The 20,338-nt window shown below is 43.1% G+C and overlaps 1 protein-coding gene across 1 annotated transcript in view; it reads left to right on the top strand.

The window, feature by feature from the left end:
- The first annotated feature begins 406 nt into the window (after positions 1-406).
- Positions 407-20,338, top strand: part of RELL1 (RELT like 1) — a 38,587-nt gene continuing 18,655 nt past the window's right edge. Inside the window, exons 1-3 of the mRNA XM_074992589.1 lie at positions 407-588; positions 14,449-14,682; positions 20,054-20,125. Coding sequence (XP_074848690.1) covers positions 492-588; positions 14,449-14,682; positions 20,054-20,125 — 403 coding nt within the window. The 5' untranslated portion in view covers positions 407-491. The remainder of the gene's footprint in view (positions 589-14,448; positions 14,683-20,053; positions 20,126-20,338) is intronic.

The following is a 20,338-nucleotide window of genomic DNA, read 5'->3' as shown; positions in this document are numbered from 1 at the left end:
AACTCCAGCAAAATGTTCTGGTGGTCTTTGCCAACTCACGCCTTACTCTGTGCAACTGGGGGAAACACAGGGCTAAACGTTGGTGTTTTAAGGACACCTGCTTTAGGCCAGCACCGCTTTTGTGCGCCAATCTGCACTTGGCAGGGCGGGTAGCTGTTCGCAGGCTCTTTTATCTCACGGCACTTGGCTTGCTTGCAGCGCCGGCCCTGGCCGGGAGCCGCGGGACGCGCCCGTTACGAAAGCCCCAGCCGCAAACTACGGTTACCTTCGGAGCCAGAGTCTGCAAACACGAAGATGACTCACAGGGCGCGCAGTGGCGCCCTTCCAGCAGACACGCAAACCCCCAGCTCCGCCGCCTGGGGCAGCAGGGTGCGCCTCGGCTGGGCCCGGGCATGCTCAGTACTGCCAGGAGCGCCCCGGCCGGCCCCTAGGCGGGGCTGGAAGGCGGAGGCCCAGGGGCCTCTGGCCCAGCGGGGGCGGTAGCTGCCGGGATGGCTCCGCGGGATGTGACCGTGGCGCCCGGGCTCTCCCCGACTGCCCGGGTGCTGGGCGAGTCGGCGGCCACCCAGGGGAACCGCTCCGCGCTCGGTGAGTGACTCCGTCGCGCCGCGCGGGAGTTTCGCTGGGGAACAACCATTGGGCTGGCAGCCGCCCCCAGCTCTCCCAGGCCCTGCCCGGCTTGTCCCCGCCGCCCTGCCACGGCCACGCGCCGGAGTCCTCGGAGGACATCGCCCTGGGCCGCCCCAGAGCCTCCCTCGGTCCCTTCCCGCCCTGCGCTTTCCCAGCCCAGCGAGCTCCCGGGTCCCGGCTCGCGACTTCTCCGGCTCCCCTCTCCCACCCCGACGGCCTCGGGGCGCCTCCCAGTTTTCCCGAGCAGGGGGCCCTCGGCTAGCTGGAGCTCCGGGGCCGATCCGGTCCTTTCCGGGTAGCCAGCGCCGAGCAGCCGCTTCTTGCTGGGAGGCGGCGCCTCCGAGTCCCCTATTCCCTACTGAGGTGAGCGCGGCCGGCGGCGCTTGTGGAGGAGTCGTGGGACGCTCCAGAAGTGGGAGAAGCAGAGCTAGCGCATCCCGAGTACTTCTGCTTTTGCTGGCCACTGGAAGAGCCTCTTCCCTGTCGGATGAGCAGTCACTTAGGGACAGCTGTTGGGGTCATGTGTCCCCCCCACTAGAGGCACAGCTGAGGGCAGTGAGGGCCCTGAATTGTCCCAAAGCTGTAGCAAGACAGTTCTCACCTTTCCACTTTGGCCTCCTGGTGCGAGCTGCCAATTTCCTACAGAATCAGACCTCTAGAAGTTGGAGTCAATTTTGGGGAAGGGTAGAGAGGAGACTCATTGGGCTTAAGTTTTAGTTTTCATCTGAAATGCACTTAATAGTGACAACTGTCATTTATAGATAAGGCCCCACCAAATTCATATTCACTTGAGTGAATGTTATGGTTGTAGCATCTTAAAAATAATCGGTTTCATGGTTTCAGATGTTTGCATCTGAAGTTTCAAGGTACTGTAACCACCATGCTCCCAGCCCAAAAAGGGATTATGTGTGATGGGATTCTATGCTGGTGGTGGCAGACACTGCCTTCAGAGCTGAACAACAGGAGAATAGCAGCTGCTGGACAGGCTCCAAACTAAACCCAAAGCCACCTCTAGCAGTGAGAGTTGCAGGGTTTGGTGGAGTGGGTTATCCTATGGTTTTCATGGTATTCTCTTGATTGAGGGGGCTGACAGATGTGTCCAGCCCCTTGAGGACTGGAGAGAGCTGAGGCTATGGCCTCTGTGCTAAGGTTGAAATGGGCAGGTGGGATGAGGGCTAAGAGCTGTGATGCCCAGATTGGTGTGGGGGCTGATGGCTGCAGTCGCAATCTCTCTGCCTGGGATCTGGGCTGTCCCAGCCATCAGCCGGGGAGGTTTCCAGAGGTCTGACCAGAGTCCATGGAATGAGCTGGGGTGGCTGTCCCAGGCCCTGCAATGACAGCCCAACCCACCCTATGGACAAGAGTGGGGGAGGATTACCTGTGGCAGAAGGCAGGTGGCAGCAGCATCAGCCACAGGCAGTTGCCTCCTGTTGGCCTTCCTTCCCCCCTGTACTCACCATGTGGTGGGAGCAACAGCCTGTTGCACACAACTCCATCATGGCCTCTCGACCCTCTGAGGCCTCTGCTCTCAGCTGACCACGGAGAGGTGGGCTCAGCAGACTAAGAGGGTACCATGGAGCACCATGTTTTGGGGGCGGGGAGGAGAGAGGCCAGGTGGAGGCAATTCACTGCAGTTGCTCAGTCTGCCACCCGCTCCCTGCTCCAGGTAATTCCAGTCCAGGCTGCTCTGGGAGGGAGTCAGTAAGGTTGGGGGCAGAGCAGGGAAAGGGGTGGGGCCTGTGATGCAGGGGTGGTGGTGGTAAATTTATTAGATTTACAAATGCATGCTTAACTGAGGGGAATTAATTTAAATCTTAAGTGTGTCTACAGAGGGTTTTGGACAAGTTCAACTTATCCAGTGTGACAGCATCTTTTGTAAAGGTCTACATGCAAAAGTGCACATGGATTATGTGGAAAATGGTATTGAAGAAAGAAAGCTCAGGCTAGATTAAATTTTTTTAAATAATTAGTCCCTATCCCAAAAAGTTTATAGTTCATTCTTCTGTTCTATATTTGTACAGGACCGAGTGGAAAGGGGGTGCTGGTCATTGAATGAGGCTTCTAGGTACTTCTGCAGCAGAAATGACAGCTAAATAACAAAACCTGTTTTTCTTTCCAATTCTGGCCCTTGAATTTTCAGGAACATGATGCTGCTTTTCACTCTTTCTAAATCTTACCCTAGAGGGGTGAACTCCTCCAAATGAGTGCCTCTTGGCCCTTTTCTAACTGTTTCTGAAATTAACAAGAAATTGGAACAGGACAGGAGCACTGGTATGATCGTTCTGAGGGAAATTCTCTTGCTTGGATTGTGAGCAGACTTAGAGGTTCTGGGTTTCCTGCTAGTGTTCTATTTGTAGCCACTTTTTCTGTCCTGGTGCCTAATGCCATCTCAGTAATTCGAAGAGAAAGGATAGGTGCATGATTTTTGGAAATATAATTTTTTTGTACTTTTCTGTGCAGTTTAGAATTTTGAGTGTTAATTCTTAGTGCTCTTTTGGATTAAAGAAAATAAGAGAGAGCAGCTGGTACTCAGCTGTCTCCCCCCACCCCACCCCAGCAAAATTGGACTTGAGTGCTTCTTGCAGTGTCGATGTTGGATAGTAGCTCTCTGGATGTGAAGGCTGAAAATATATTCTAATAAAATGTTCCACCATCTTGTTTTGAAATGGTGTTGAATCAGCATTATAGATCTGAGACATCTTATGTTTAAATTGTTATCTTACATAGGTAGGAGGCTTAATGTTTGTTTTTCTTCTCATGGTCCAATGAATGTTCCCAGGCAACTTATTGAAAAAAAAATTACATACTTAGAATGTTTTCCATATTCTTAATTTTAAACTGCTAACATAGGACATTAAGGAAAATTAATGCTAAAATATGGCATCCCTGGGCATGAGGAAGGAGAGAGAAAAATAAAACTATAAAATGTTAACTGACAGCCAAAAGTAAAGTTTGAATTTTCACAAACAATAGTGCATTAAAAGATTCCAACTAAGATTTTGGAAGCTGCCTTTACAACAAACAACTTCAAGGGAATGAAGTCTTGAAATGTTTGCAGTTAAATCTCTGTGATAATATAAGAAACTGTATTATGTTTTCTTGGCTTACTAAATCTTACAGGACAAGTGAACAAAAACCTTTTAGTCCAGCAGACTTAAGTCATAATGTTTGGCTGAATGAGGCTACAGCTGTACTTCAGTAGCAGGAGTTCTGTACCTGTGCTGCTGCAGTGTGTTTTGTTACAGCAACAGGAAGGAGGTATCCTCTACTCTGATTCCCTTTTGAGAACAGTATCCCAGCTTTCTGCAATGCCCGAACTCTTAACGTGAATTAAGCGCAACTTGAAGTTGCATAGGCCCCTTCTCCATGCCTTCCCCTAGCCGCAGGGCTGTCAGCCTGACAGCAGCAGTGCTGGGTGAGGGCAGGGAGAAGCAGCCAGGAAACTGACCAGCCCTGGGTCCCAGCTCCCTTCTGCTTGCAGAGCTGAGAAACTGCTCATGGCCGGTCAGTTTCCCGGCTTCCGCAGGTAGCTGGTAACCAAGCAGCAGCCTGGTTCCTGGCTACCCTGCTTGGGAACTAGGAAACTGACCAGCCATGAGCTGATCAGTTTCTTGGGTCCTGCAAGCAGTTAGGAGCTGGGAACCAGGGTGCTGCTCGGTTCCTGTCTCCCTGCTTCCTGTGGGACCTGAGATACTGGCCAGCTTTATCTAAACTATTTCTTCAGAATTATCTAAATTTGATTATTGTTGATTATATACTATATGCATTACACGCTTTTAAATAAGCCTTTTGTGCTTTTGGATACACCCTGGTGCTACGTCCAGATGTACAAACACATTGTTCTTAAACTACACATTATATCATTTTCACATTAGCCTTGATAAGATTTTTAAATCTATCCCCCCTGAGGGGCAATAGAAGAATTCTTCCATTGATCTTGTGCCTATACTGGGATACAGGTTGGTTTAATTACTTCACTGAAAAATTCAGTAGCTTGAGCAGTGTAGGTGAGTTTTGACTGTAGAGCAGGCCTGAGATATCTGAACTAGAACAAAGGAGAACACACTGCTCATATTCATTCCCTTCTCAAAATCTGTAAAATCATTCTAGGGGTGCTGGAGTAATTAATGATATGTGGGTATACATGGATGCTCTTAACAATAGCTAATAGTGACTTCTTCTAACAGAGGATAGACTTGCTTGGTAGGCAGCAGCTGGAGTCTATTTTTTTCTTTTTACAGAAGTCTCGTAGTAAACCCTGAATGGAAAATTTTAGGTAGACACTTTTATGGCTATTGCACTAAATTAAGTAATAAGTGGGCCTTGGGGAAGAAATTTTGCATTCAATATTTGTTAGCCTAGCAGAGGTTCTTACAGCAGTTGTTCCCATGGCCTCAGAGGGTGGCCACCAACTTTTGCTAGTGCCCACTCTGACACTTTTTTTTAAAACTTAGTTAATTTTAGGGAAAACAAATAAATATGTCCATATATGTATACAAATAATTGTATTTTGTATAGTAATAGCCAGTAAGTCTTCTGTGAAAAGTGGTATTTAAATGTTTATTTCACTTTTCACAGCAACTCTAGCTAGCTGGGAGGCTGTGAAATGTGGTATTAAATGAACATACAAATATTGCTTTTCACGTACATTTCCTAGCTAGTAAGTGTATGGAGAAGTCTGCATCCTGGCAAACCCCAGCACAGATTAAACACTGGATGGGGGAGGAGCCAAAAGTAATGGGATGCTGGATGAGACCACGGTGGCTGGGGCAATGTGGGCATGGGTGATGAACCCGGGGGCCTGAGCCTGAAGCCCTGCCACCCAAGGTTGGGGCTCAAAGCCCTTGGGAGGGTGGGTGGGGAACAGTGTTCCCTTTAAGTGGAGCACTTGAGTGGCCACCCAGGAGAGATTCAGATGTTGCCTGGCTGATTAGCAGACCACCCAGAGCTGCCTGCTGTTTCTATTGGTAGTTCACATAACATGATGCACATAACAAAATTGATTCCGCACATGGAAAAAATAGAGGGAATGTTGGCTGGGAATTTATTGGCCAGCTGTTTTGCCAGCCTTATGCCCAATGGCTCTCCAGACACAGCAAAAGCACTGTCTCCTTGTTGGAGACACCAGCAACCAATGCAAGTGTGGCTCATTTATGAGCAGTAGGAAGAGGAGGATCTGCAGTTTTGTCTCCCCCTCCTCTTCCCACCACTTAAGGCTGTTGTGAGTGCAAGAAAAGCCACTCAAGGCTGCATTTAAGTAATTCTGGTTGAGGGAGCATCTGACTTCGCTATCAAGTCTAGCATGAAGCCATGTTCTCACTGAGATGACTGTGAGTTTTGCCATTGACTTGAGCGATGCCAGTGTTTATATACATTTGAGCAGAGAGATCCAGTATAATTCTGAAGGCATCATAGTATTATCATCATTTAGGCTTTTGCATATTGTGTTGGAGGTATGGATGTTGCTTTTTGATGGAATGTACATTATGTCCTAAGACTTAAAAATTATGTGCATTATTTTATTTTTAGTGTTCTGTAAGTAGGTGCACTTGTAAATATTTTAATGTTGAAACGCTGTAGCTTTTCATTTCATGTCTTTAGTTTTTTGTTTTGTGAAATTCTGTTTTAGATATATTTGAATAGATCTTATTTGTTGCTTTTGTTACATATGGTGCCTTAATCTAGCTAACAGTCTTCCTGCAGATATCACTCATTTGAGAGACGAGATTGTGTCTAGTTGTTCTTTCCTTCTTTTGTCATGGTATTTCCTCTCTTGTTTACTTCCTGCTTCTCTCACTTGGATCTGTATGCTGTACTAGTAAAATAAAATGAAGCTACTGTACTAAAGCTAGTAGAGAAGGATGCTTTGTGTCTAGACTTCATGCAGTACTTCCTCTGGTAGGAGGAGCTGAATTTGGCTGATCTCTTTCAACGCTGTTCCTCTGGCCTGCGAGTAGGGAGCCTTATAAAGAATATCAGCATGCTGCAGTTTAATCATCTTTCATTTTAAATGCTAATTACATATAAAACTAATGAGAGGCAGATTTTTTTTAAATAGTATCTTGTAAAATTTTACTAAACAACTTTATTTCCCTGATTTTAAACAAGCAGTGTGGTAATGTGTGCCTCTGAACTACACAAAAGAACAAACTGCTACTTCAGCAGTACTCAGCTAAATCAGATACACTTGTTTATTAATTGTAAATGTTGATTTTTTTTCAAAAAAGAACCCTGAAAGGGCACACCAAAAGATTGAGTATAATAAAACCATACATAGTTTGAAAAGCAGACATAATATAGAGTTCTTTGCCAGTGAGTGAAAGAACATAAAAGTATTGCTTAACAAATACTTTAGGTAAATTTACAAAACAAAAAACAAAAAAAAAAAACCAAGCTGACAGCAAGTGTTTTAATTAATTAGATCTGGATTATAGGTATAGGTATTTTCTAGTTGCAGTATGAGAGACTTGGAAAAATAAAGAAAATACATATTTAATCTCTGATTTTGTATAGTCTGTGTAAAAAAACTAAACAGATTTGATATTTGTTGCAAAGAGGGTTTATTCTCAGGGAAGCTGAATCCACCATTAAGTAGCTTAAGAGTAAATGATCTATTTTTTTTTTCATTCTGTTTTGTTAGAGGTTACAATTACATAGTGCTAACCAAGTGCTCCATGAGAAATTTAACCACTCAGTATGCTACTGGAAGCCTCGGAGCTGTTTTGAACACTACAGGAGGGGAGCAGTGTTCCCTCTAATCTTTTCTATCCATGAGCAGATTATTTTCAGCTATGTGAGCATACATTTTTATATGCTCTGAAGCATGTGCAAACATGTGCCACCATTAGAAACACACAACCTAGCTGTGGGCACTCTGCTAATCAGCTGGGAGGAATGTGAATTTCTGAATAGTCACACAAACACATGGCTTACAGGGAACACTGGAGGGGAGCCATTCTGACTCATCTGCTTTTCTTGAACTGCCAAAGGAATATGACAGAAACTGAGGACTAATGATGATTCTACGGAAGAAGAGCAGCAGCATATGAGAGATGAAAGAAGAGATAAAGACTGTTGCTTTTGCAAGACATGAAAGTGTGCCTGTGATCCCTGCTTTAAAAAAAAAACCAAACCTTTAAACGTGAAGTGGAGGCCTTGTAATATATCACAATAGTTTTTATCTCATCGTTTTGGTGACTCAGTGAGTGGGCCCCTCAATGTGATTTTGTCATAGCCAGCCATAGCTCTGTTGTTGTTTTTTATGTCCAAACATGTCTTGCTGACATGCAGGTAGTAGAGAACTAAATTCTAGCCTTGAGATGAATGAATAGATGCTATAAAATATGTAATTTAATGATGAATAGTGAGGTGAGATGTTTCAGCTTGATTTTTTCTGTTGTATTATTTTTTGCTGTTTTCACCGAAGGCGGTAAAAAATTAGCTCCTGAACCAATGTTGAATGCAGGTATGGAAGATCAGCTCTGTCCATGTGATCATAATTATAAACAATAAAGACTGCACATTTTTAGTTGATATTTGCCATTTCTGATCCATCTGCCTTTTTTTTTCGGTAAGGATTAACCAAAAGAGGAGAAAAATTTCAGATCAGATCCCCAAATTATGTCCATTTGTTTTTTAAATGACAAAAAAAAAAAAACTTCAAGAAGTCCAGATAATACTTAAACTTCATTATTAGTGTTAAAGCTTGAAAGAGAACTGTTAATTACCATTTTATTGGAGGGGGCGGGGGTCTGGTCTATCCTGTTACCTTATGTTTTCTATAGTTAGTCTCAAGAAATAGGTGACACTAGATGTTAGCAAAAACCAATGTGCTCCCATTAAAGTAATAAAGAACTTATTTAAAAATCCTTTCTGAATACAGTAAGGTATCAGGATACGCAAAGCCAGAGTATGCAACCCAGCTCTTATATGGCTCACCCCTGATTCATACAGTAACCCTTGCTTTACGTGGCGTCATGTTCACATGATGCAAAGCTGCTGGGCTGTCAGCCTGCCTAGCTTTGTGCAGCTGCAGGCAGCTAGGCAGGCTGAGAGCTCCTTCTCCCTGCTTCCGAGGGCGGCACTGCTCCCAACTCCCCTGTGGCCCCAGTTTGCCCAACTTACGTGAAATTCAAGGTACTTGAGCGCTGTGTGTAACGTAACCCTCACGTACCTTGAGGGATTGCTGTATCTGTTTTCAGATTCCTGTGGTATAATATCACAAATTTTCTGTAGTCCTCTAGGATAAATAAGACCTGACCTCCTAGAGTGCAAAAGGTAACTTTTTATTGACACCTATTTCAGGCTTGCTTTATACATCACAAAAAAGAAAACTCGAGCGCAAATCCAATTTCTTCCCCCTTGGTGGGTCATGTTGTTAAGGTGAAAAGATGCAAACACCATTCATTGCTGATGACTTGCAATACTGTAATCTGGTAGTGGAATGTCATCCAAACTGGGGTTGTGTTTATACAGAAACAAACTGTGTTTGATGCCAGGGTGGCAACCCATTTCTTCTCTGTCCCACGAAAGCTCACCACCTAATAAATTATTTTGTTAGTCTGTAAAGTGCTACTGAACTGCTTTTTTGTTCTGATAGGTATTTATGAGTGTTTCCTTTTCTATGTAAATAAATATATATTGTCTGTCTAAAATGTGTGAACTACCCATGAGGTACTGACTTATTATTTGTATTTTGAGTAACTGTGACAGCTCTGGTAAGTCCCCACCACTGGACCTTCACCAAGCAGCTGTGTTTGGGCTTTATATTCTACACCTGTGAGATTTTTCTTTTAAGTTATCTGAGCATAGTCCAGCCACTGCTTCAGGCTTTGGGTTTCTTGGTACGTCCTGAGGATGCGGATTTGTTAGGTACCCTCTTTTTAGAGCTGAACTCCCATCGGCTTCAAAACTAGTGCCAGATTCACCAGACTCCATAGCTCAGTGCACACACCCTTTCCCAGAGTTCCACCTCATAAGCACTCTGACTTACATAGTTCATCTCTTCAGGGACACAAGATAGTTGAATCAAACACGCAGACTTTGCAAAGATTTTCAGGATCAATTGCTCTTTACTTGAGAGAGAACAAGAAACATACAGATCTAGATAAATCTATAAACTTCTGCTTGCCATGTGTGGGTGCAATTTCCTTACCACTTGTCAGCATTCTTTTGTCATTTGGCTCAGTGACTTCTAGAGAGTTCAGGAGCATTCCTCTCCAGCATACCCCCTAACCTTGGCTCACCTCCTAAGCATGGTATCTCTCACGTCTCCTCTGTTTCTCTTCATAAAGCTGAATGACTCTCTTTCATGGTCTCCAGTCGCCTTTCTCTTATTAAATTATCTAATTTGCACTAATGTTGGGAGTTCTCTTCAGGGAAAAAGCTTGCTAGTGTTCTTTCACTTTTTACAGAAATATCCTAAAATTCTTAATACACTTGCATTACCCTCATTTGAAAACCATTTATGCAAACACTTGCCTTCAGTTACTGCAATAACATAAGATATCTATTAACATGTCTTATAATACAGAATATGTTTTTAATTTTTAAATACACTTGGAATTCAAATCTAAATATTTGTGTCTCTTTCCCAAGCTGTATGGTTCACATTTACAAAATACCTAAACTGCAAAAGTTTCCTCTTGATTCCTCTTCCTTTCTACCCATATGCATGTGGACTCCGTCAAACTTATTTACGTCCAGAATTCAGTAAAAATAAAAGTAATTAAATTTCTGAACATTGAGCTCCAGCATGTCCTTTTTCCACACCAACTGTTGCTGACATCACAATATAATAAATACAGGAATATTGCAGAATTCAAGGGAAATGAGCTGGGGGTAGAGTGAAAAAGAAACAAAAGGAGGAACTAGATGAGTGGTATGGAAGCCAAGTATCTGGGCAGTACAAACAAAGTTAGATTGGTTGGGACAGGGAACAGTAGACAACTGCTATAGCAGAGAAGCTGCCCTCCTCTTGCCTATCCATAGATGGCTCTTCTGAGGTATTTTGAGAGAGCCTAAAACAAAAGGTATTATATGTAGGTGAATTCACTGGCCAGTAGTTCTCACACCTTTCTTAATTCCCACTTGCTGTTGGTGGGTCTTCCTAAAAATTATTGGGGCGGGGGTGGTGGGGACAGGAAGGAAAGAAGGATGAGAGTGGAAAGAAAAGAATTCCCGTAGTCTCTTTACTATTTAATACCATCAGGTAAGGCAGACTTACTAACTAATTTGCCTGCCATTTAGTAGTAAGGGCAGATGCTTAAGTAGAAAGCATTTGGAATACTCAAATAGCATGGCACAGATAAAATCAAAATTGGTCTTTAAGTCAAAATGAGCTGTATACAGTAAAATCTGATATATTTGCTGCTGTCTTTAAAATATTTTCATGTATTTCCTATTCCAGAAAGGCCAATCTGCCCCTATGTCAATACCAGTGAACTTTTTTATGCAGCTGATTAGTGAACTTTTTGTGAGAATTAAATGTCAGCATAGAACAAATCTTTCACTTACTCTATAATATACAAGCTTTTGACACAAGCTGTATTTTTTTCTTCAGATTTAGCATATACAATCTTCTAGAATCCTTTTAGGAATCAACAAATCTTAATGGAATTTAGGGGTTTGTGTATTTTATTTAGCACAAAATTAAAGGGGACTAATTGCTTTCACATTAACAGCCACCGTGTATATATGACAGCCTGATTTCCTAAACCGTTTAGCAACAAGAAGACCTGTAGCACCTGATAGACTAACAGATATTTTGGAGCATATCCTTTCATGGGGCAAAGACACACTTCATCAGATGCATGAGTGGGGGTTCCAGAGGAGGATTTAAAGAGGGAATCTCAGTCAAGGGGAGTGGATACTGATAATGGCCCACATCCATCCTGACTGAACTGACCTGATCCTCCTCTCTTGATGTTCACAACTCCACATTAACTGCTGATAATGGGCCATATCCTCTGTGACTGAAAAGACCTTGTCAACTCTGGCCCTCCCCCTGACTGAGACTCCCTCTTTCACTCATGCCTCTGAGAAAGCAGGTCTTTGCCAATAAAAACTTATACACCAAAATATCTGTTCGTTTATAAGGTGCCACAGGTGGTCTTGTTACTTTGGAAGATACAGATTAATTCAGCTACCCCTCTGATACTAAACATTTAGCACATTTTGTGTTCTGTAAGGCACAGAGAGTATATTAGATAAAATTAGTACATAAAATCATCACTTGGTATAAGCAAATAATGGATGTAAATGTTTTGTCAGTGAAAAGCATTCAAAGATACAGGTTGGCAAACTGGGAGCCATTTACGAGAGGAAATAGAAACTAACTTTTAAGTACTCCTACTGAAGTACAGTTTAAATGATTTTCTGCTTGTTGATCGGTATGAGGTGAAAATTGATGAGGGAATATAAAATAAGTTGGATGAAATAAAATGTTATTTCTGCTGTAAAAGGATCTTTGTACGTTTTGCAGCATCCCAGTATGGGAAGAACAAATGTAGGTTGCCGCTCCTAAATTTGGTGATATATTTTGTCCCATTACAGGAGTCTGTGCTAAACTTAGACCCTGATTCTTTGGGTGCTCTGGGGCTGGTGCACCCATGGAAAAATATAAAGTGGCTGCTGGTGGTGTTGAGCACCCTGACAGTCAGCTGTTTAGCAGGTTGTGCTGATCAGTTGCTTGGTGGGCCCCACAGATCAGCTCCTGGCCTCCCACCCACCACTGTTCAGCAGTGAGAAGAAAGTGCTGGGGGGGATCAGAGACAGAAAGATGAAGAGCTGGTTGGGGTGTGCTCTGGAGGGAATGGGGCAGAGACAGGGTGAAGAGAGGGCCTTGTGGGAAGCGATGGAGTGGAGATGGGATAGGACTGAGCAGGAGTAGAGCATTGCCAGGAAGAGCTAAAAGTTGGCATTGGTGGTAAATCCAGTTTCCACTTCCAAGCAGAGATGATATGGATACTTCCAGCATCTTAATTTTTTGTGGAAGAGCTGCAAGAATCCCATTTCTGAAGTGTTGGTGGGTTATCCCTGAGTCCAAGGAGAGATAGTGGGGTTGTTCAGTGTTTTTGAGATGTAGGTGTGGATAATGTTTATCCTCATGGGGATGGGAGTGGGAGGAATAAACTTTCAGTGGGTAGGACTATGTATGACAGGGAGGCATATAAACAATAGCATATTCAAAAAAGTTGACAGCCAGATATCTGATTTGCCTTCAGTACAACCTGTTCAACGTTTTAGGTTGGTCGTGAATTGCTTTTCATTTACATCAGATCCATTGCCTCTCTTCAATCCACTGATGTTATTTTTTTTTTCTATTTTGTCCCAGGTAATGATGAGTAATGGATAGTATTTAGCCACGGCTAACATTGGGGAGCATTGTGTAAGTCTGCTTGCTTTGGAGATAAACTTCTTGAGTGGTGAGGTGATGAGTTTGGGGGTGGATTTGAGCATGGCTTAAATAACAGGTTTAGCAGTATAATCATAACAGTAGATCGCACTCTTAATGCAGCATAAAGTGATGCTTCCCATTCAGTGCACTGCTTTACTAGTCTGTGATAGCACATAAACTTCCCCTTTCAGATAGTACAGAAAGTATTGTTGAAAAGGGGCCATCTTTCTGATGAGAGCTGTAGTCAGTTTCTCATTGATACTAGCACAGGTAGGATTTTAATACAGGTTGCACCTCTTTTGTCCAGCACCCTTTGGACATGACCGGTCCCAGAAGAGGAAATTTGCCAGATGAAGGGACACGCTCCTCTTCCCACCTCCAGCCCTGGGGCCCTCTTACCTCCTTCCAGACCTTGGCCACCGCTGGGCCAAAACCAACCTGCCCACCTCCAGCTGCTAGCTGCAGAGGCTGGTTCCAGCCCCATGCTGTCTATGGCCCTGACCCTGGTCATGTGAGTGCCAGCTCTTCCCTTACTGGGCTGCTGTCATGCCCTTAGAGCCACAGGTGCAGATCGGGCCCTGCAGAGGTCAGCTCCAGCTCCGGCTAAGGTGCCGGACACTACCCCAGTTCTGCAGGTGCCTGTTCTGGACTGGCTGGGCTACCACCACAGCCCCCACCTTGCGGGTGCCTGGAGCAGCTGTGGCTCGGTTGCCTGCATAGTCCCAGCCCCAGGTGTGTCAGGTGAGGCCCTGGCCCTGTGGAAGCTGCCTCAGGTTGGCTGTTGCCTCTGGCCAGGGATGCAAGCCCCACTGGACTCTCCCGCCTGAGCCGATCAGGATCCCCTTACTAATCTCCCAACCCAGGTCTCTCAGCCAGTAACATCTGTGGTCCTACCAGAATTCCAGTTTTTGGAGGGTTTTTCAATTTTTTTTTTTTTTGGTCTTAAATGCTCTCTGAGCTAAATAGAATGAATTTTGAGATACCTTTAGTGATCTATGTTGAAATTAACTTTCTTTTAATATAGTTAAAAGAAAGTTTGACACTTCTCCCTCATTTTGAAATATAATGACTATTTGTGGGAGGAATGCTGCATAATAGGTAGAGCTATGGCCTGCTGGCCTAGACTCTTGACTTCTGTTCCCAGCTTTGCCACTGCACTATGTCTTTACTCAAATTGCTTCATCTTTTGTGCTTATTTTATCATCCATAAAACAGAGAATAACAACTTCTGTATGAGTTTGAGGATCAGTTCATCAATGGAGTTAGTTCTGTAAGTGGAAAGAACCCATTGACTTCAGTGGTCTTTGGATTAGGCTCATAATTTATAAAAAAATCTTTGAAAGCCTAAAGTCAGAACTGCTTGAAAGTGCAAAGTATTGCCATCTGCAACTGTTTTATAAGCATGTATTTATTTTACATAGGCAATCAAGACTTCCCTAGTATTTTGGCAAACCATGGCTTAGAAAGTACTACGCCTCATGACATCAATGGAGGTGGTGTGCATCCAGAGTATATTGCTTATGGATTGGTTCCTGTCTTTTTCATCATGGGTCTTTTGGGGATCCTCATCTGTCATGTGCTTAAGAAAAAAGGATATCGGTGTACAACAGAGGCCGAGCAGACAGTTGAAGAGGAAAAACTTGGTGAAAAGATAGGTACGTAATGTCAACATCTTTCTGTTCATTTTTATGCAGTATGTTACTAATCTGGACCTATCCATTGCTGGATGTGATTGGGCTACAAAATGGCAAATGAAATTTAATGTTGATAAATGTACAGTAGTGCACATTGGGGAAAAAAATATCCCAACTACACATACAAAATGATGGGGACTAATTTATCTATAGCTACTCAGAAGAGAGAACTTGGAGTCATTCTGGATAGTTTTCTGCAAACATCTACTCAATATGCACCAACAGTCGGAAAAGAAAACAGAATGTTAAGAACCATTAAAAAAGGGATAGAGAAGAAGACTGAGAATATCTTATTGCTGTTATATAAATCCATGATACTCCCACATCTTGAATACTGCATACAGATGTGGTCGCCTCATCTCAAAAAGATATGTTGGTGTTGGAAAAGCATCAGAAAAGGGCAACAAAAATGATTAGGGGCTTGGAACAGGAGCCATATGAAGAAAAATTAAAAAGACTGGGACTTCTCAGTTTAGAAGAGGGGAGACTTGGGGAGGATATGATAGAAGTCTATACAAAGTAAAAAGTTATATACTTGTTCCTATAATGTAAGAACTAGGAGTCACCAAATGAAACTAATGAGTAGCAGGTTTAAAACTAACAAAAGGAAGTTTTTCTTTACATAGTCCTGTGGAACTTCTTGCCAGAGGATGCTCTGAAGACCAGAACTTTAACATGGCTCAAAAAAAGAGTTAGCTGAATTTGTGGAGGTTAGAGCCATCAATGACTGTTAGCTAAGGTGGATAGGAATTGTGTCCTTAGGCTCTGTTTGTCAGAGACTGGAAATGGATGCCAGGAGAGGGATCACTCAATGATTACCTGTTCTGTTCACTACCTATTCTGTTCATTCCTCTGGCATTGGCCACTGTCTGAAGACAGGATACTGGGCAAGATGGTCTGATCCAGTAAGGACATTCTTATGGTCTTTGTTCTCTCTCTTTTATAGTGCTTATCCTCTATTAAATAGTTTAAAGAACATTGTGTTAAAGTCAAATGGTAATTACTTTTAGCCATTCCTAGTCTAACCATGTGACCTCCATTAGGAAATTTTCACAATTCCCAGTGCCAGTCCTCTAACGTATGCTTTTAAAACCCTTTTTTAAGGATCAAAGTGCCCAAAATATTGCAGTAAGACAAAGTGGGTGAAGTAATATCTTTTACTGGACCAATAGCTGTTGGTGAGGGACAAAAGCCCTTAGTGTCTCTCTTTCTCGCAAGTGTTGGTCCAGTTAAAATATATTACCTCACCATCTTTGTGTGTCTAATATTGTAGGACCAAAGTACTTTATAGTTTTTGTGGCTATTGGCTGAGATCTGAATAACTAAACCACTCTTCTCTCTTTTATCTGCTGTCAGCAACAGTGTGCAGTGCATAACTCTTATGAAGGTTGATGTCCATAAACTACTTTTTTAAAGCTGAACTCTGCTGTGTGTTTAACAGAGCAGATAATTCAATTTTATTTGGGTAGATTCAATACTGTAGTGCTATAGTTTCCCCCTTCTTTATAGTTCTCCCCCATTCTGATGGATTGGAGCACTGGTGTGCTCTGGATATCTTCTCCGGTGGCAGACTGTAACACATTTGTTGCTATCATTTTTTCCCCTTCATCTTTTCCTTTTCCCCCCTATATTTTGTGTTTTTATTCTTGTTCACATTTTTTGTCAAAAAGTACTTGTAGTGGGTGTTTGACTTCACGTATTGAGTAGCATGTCATGCTTCAATTGCTTATTTGTCTTGGGAGCAAAGAAGCATAGGGCTTGTAAGCTGTTCTTATTGCTCTCTTTATTGGGAAGTCCTTTGAGAGCCACATATGGTTGTTCTTTAACTTTGTTGCTGGAAGTTAGATGGAAGAGGTTGGGTAAGTTCTACTCAAGAGACAAGTAGGAGCTTCTCAATGAAGCAGAGAGAAACCAAGTAGCTTTAGGGACAATACTGCCTTTCCCAGTTTAATAAAATTAAGATTTTGGGTAAAAGAGTTACTCTATTTTTGTGGACAGGATGACTGGTCAAAAAGGGAAATTGGCAGAGTCTGGCTGACTGGGCATTTAAAGTCCGGTTCCCTGCAGCCACTGCATAGGGGCAGAAAGAACAATAGCTGCTGCTGAAGCCTGGAGGAATGGCTCTGTGTAGCAGCTATTGCTCTTTCCTCGCCTGCAGCCTGACAGAGAATTGTTTGGTCCTCGGACTGGGCTCCAGCATAGGTATTGCTGCCCTCTGGGGTGGTGTAACTTATTTGCTCCTCACTCTAACTTATCCAGCCTCCTGCTGCAGTGACAGCCTGTGAGCTGATGCCCAGGTGCCAGCTAAAGGTTCGGTGGGGCAGAAGGGGGTGATGCTGCACCAGCAGCTATGCTAAGCAGGCAGGGCAGGCTGGGTTCTTTGGTTTTTTTTAGTTCGGGTACAGCAGCAAGAGGAAAATTACACTTAGAGAGGCTTTAACAGTTACTTTTTATTTATACAAAGATGGAAACAATTTAACTAAGACAAGTGATTAAAGTACCACAATTGTGAATTTTTGTTTATAACTTTACTAACAGTTAATAGGAAACCGCTGGCAGCGATTTTACAACAGAAGCGGCTGCTGTGTGTAAAAGGGGGTTTTATACTGACCGCTTAATTTATGAATGAAACCAAGATGGCCGCTGAGTGAGTGACAGGATAATGATTTTTCCCGTGGTTACTAATGTTTACAGAAGGTAATTGCTGACCATAGCTTGCCAATTAAGGTAAGGTAAGGACCCCCTGTGGTTTGAAAGACAAGATAATGATTTTCTACAGTTTTATGTAAAAGATAGTGGAGGATCGCAGTGTTCTATAGATCAAAGGGGTAAACATGGTTTAAAAATAAGGTAAGGGCTTCCGGTGGTTTGAGTGACAGGCTAATGTTTTTTAGCAGTTTATAGCCCAAAACAGTTAGTACCTGCGGTTTTTAAAGGGGAAACAACACAATTTAACTTAAGAAAAGTTTTAGACAAACTAGCTAGCTTAAACTAATATAAGTAATGTGTACACAAGAAAGGCAAGTTGCAGGTGTGATTTTCATTCCTGCCTCTTAGACCTGGTGGAACCAGAGTCTTTTCCTTAATTTCTATAGGAAAGAAGTGTAATACAGGTGTAATTCTTACCACTGCCTCCTAGATCCGGTGTGACCCAGAATCTTTCTCTTAATCCCTCGGGAAGAAGTAGATACGAACCAGGCGTCCCCAGTCTCGGGAGTTAATTCCAGACCTGGCCAGCAGGTGTAGGTGATTGGAACTCAAAGGGGGGTGGGCTGCCAAACCCCTTTATACCCGTTTTGTCACGTAGGCTTCTTCCTGGTCTCAAGTGGCCAATTGGGAGGAATGTGTTTGAACCCCAGGTTTCCCAGGGAAGGTGCAAGGCACCTGTGAATTGTGGACAGTTGGGCACCTTTGGAGGTGATGGGCGGAGATTCCCCGTTCTTCCTGGGGAAGTGATCAGGCGTGTCAATTACCGATATCAGCCAGAAGGGCGGCCATTAGCTAGCCCATTCACTGTCTGGTTTTTGTGTATAGTAGAGAGGCTGGGCGAGACAGCACACCTGCATTCCCAGGACATCAAAGGCTACCTGTCTCCCTTGCTTGTTTCTCTCTCTGTCTCTCCCAGTGGGGGGGAGAAGAAGAAAAGGCCAAATGGGGGGTTCATGTCTGGCTACACAGCCCTCCCCCTGCCCTGATATCCTTGGCCCCTCATTCCAGGGACTGACCATCCCAGTGTGCCCCACTTTCGCCACCCTGGCCTCTTGTTCCAATCCTCCATCTACCTTGCCTCTTGCTCCATGGACTCCCCTCATCTCAGCGTACCCCAAATATGTCACTCCTACCCTTGCTCTGATCAGGCAGGGTCCATGCCAGCTTTTTCCAGACCAGTCTGTAGGTGGCAGGTGAGTCATGGAGGATGGAAGTAGTGAGAGATGGGGGGACAGGATAGGAGGAAGGGCCTCTGAGGAAGGTAAGAGGCTGGGTATTCAGTTTTCAGAGATTAGAAAGTTGGGGTAATGCAGGCCTGTGGCAATAGGCTGATCTGAGCCAAGGGTAGAGGAGAGGAATTTGGGGCACACTGAGATGAGGGGCGTCCATGGAGCAAGAGGCAAGGTAAGGGAGGACGCCTGGAACAAGGCAATAGTGTATTCATTATCCACAAAGGGTCAGTTTTCACACCTTAGACCAGAGTAGGCTTCAGGTGAGACACTCTTGCCCCCAACCCCTGGGTTCATAACTTTTTAGATATTTTTTACACAAGTGTATTTCTGTATTATATTAGGTGCCTTTGCTTAAAGCCTTGGCTCCTGGAGTCATGCTGTTTAGTGAAAATCTCAGCTTTCATTTAAACAAGTTTCTATCCCTGAGTCGTGTGGAAAAGCTTGCAAATTTGAATCTCAAAGGTTCAAAAACTGGAAGGCAAACAGAAATCCAAAATTGAGTATTTTATCAAAATTTGCAATTTTTAAGATAATCTCATGATTTGGGGATTTTTGAATGCAGTACTTGATGCTGTCCTCCTAGTTGTAATGAAAGGCACTAAACTGACAGTCTTAGATACTATAGTGGCTTAGACACTTGTGGCTAACAAGCGTCCCTGCAACAGTTCATTAATTTGCAACTAGTGAAGGCTAAGACATTTCATACACGGTAGCTTAATCTTCAAACCCAGTTTTTTGCTGAAACTTGCATACCTTCTGCTCTCTTAAAATTGAAGCAAGAAGGATTAAAATGATAGATGTTTCAAAGCTTTATGAAAATTGAGATTTCAGAGGGTATTAAATAAAATATGGAATTTAAGAACTCAGTCCTGATTCTTTACTGAGGCAATCTTGTCTGAGTAACAGATTCAGGATAGTAACAGAGAGTAAGCTGTGCTAGTCTATACACTATCAAAACAAAAAGCAGTCAAGTAGCACTTTAAAGACTAGCAAAATAGTTTATTAGGTGAGCTTTCGTGGGACAGACCCACTTCTTCAGACCATAGCCAGACCAGACCAGACTCAATATTTAAGACACAGAGAATCAAAAACAGTAAGCAAGGAGGACAAATCAGAAAAAGATAATCAAGGTGAGCAAATCAGAGAGTGGAGGGGTTGGGGGAAGATCAAGAATTAGATTGAGTTAAGTATGCAGACGAGCCCCTATAGTGACTCAGAAAGTTCACGTGTCTTTATGATTGTTACTAAAATTCATAAAAAGTGTTTGTTTTAAAATGGAAGTAACATAATAATTACATATTTCATTCAGTGAGATTTCCCCACTTGACCATGTGAGAAATATTTCTAAGAGGCTGTAATATTGACTATGCCTTATTATTTTTTCCCCATAGAAATGAATGAAAGTGTAAATGACAATAATGATACTGTGGGGCGAATCGTGAACATCATTATGAAAAATGAAGGTACAGTTTAAAAGTAGTGTACAGTGTTCTCCATTAAAGATGAGAAAATTTCTCTCATGTTGTTGGATACAATGTAACTTTTTAAAGTGTTTACATAGCATTTTATAGTGCTTGCTTCTTTCCAATACACACTCAAACCTCCTTGTCTGCACACACTTAACATTCTGAAACTGCCATTTTAGAGTGAAACTTTAGATATCTTATATAAAGTTA

This window comes from Carettochelys insculpta, chromosome 4 (assembly GCF_033958435.1).
Source record: "Carettochelys insculpta isolate YL-2023 chromosome 4, ASM3395843v1, whole genome shotgun sequence".
Lineage (NCBI taxonomy): Eukaryota > Metazoa > Chordata > Testudines > Carettochelyidae > Carettochelys > Carettochelys insculpta.
This window is presented reverse-complemented; position numbering and strand designations above follow the sequence as displayed.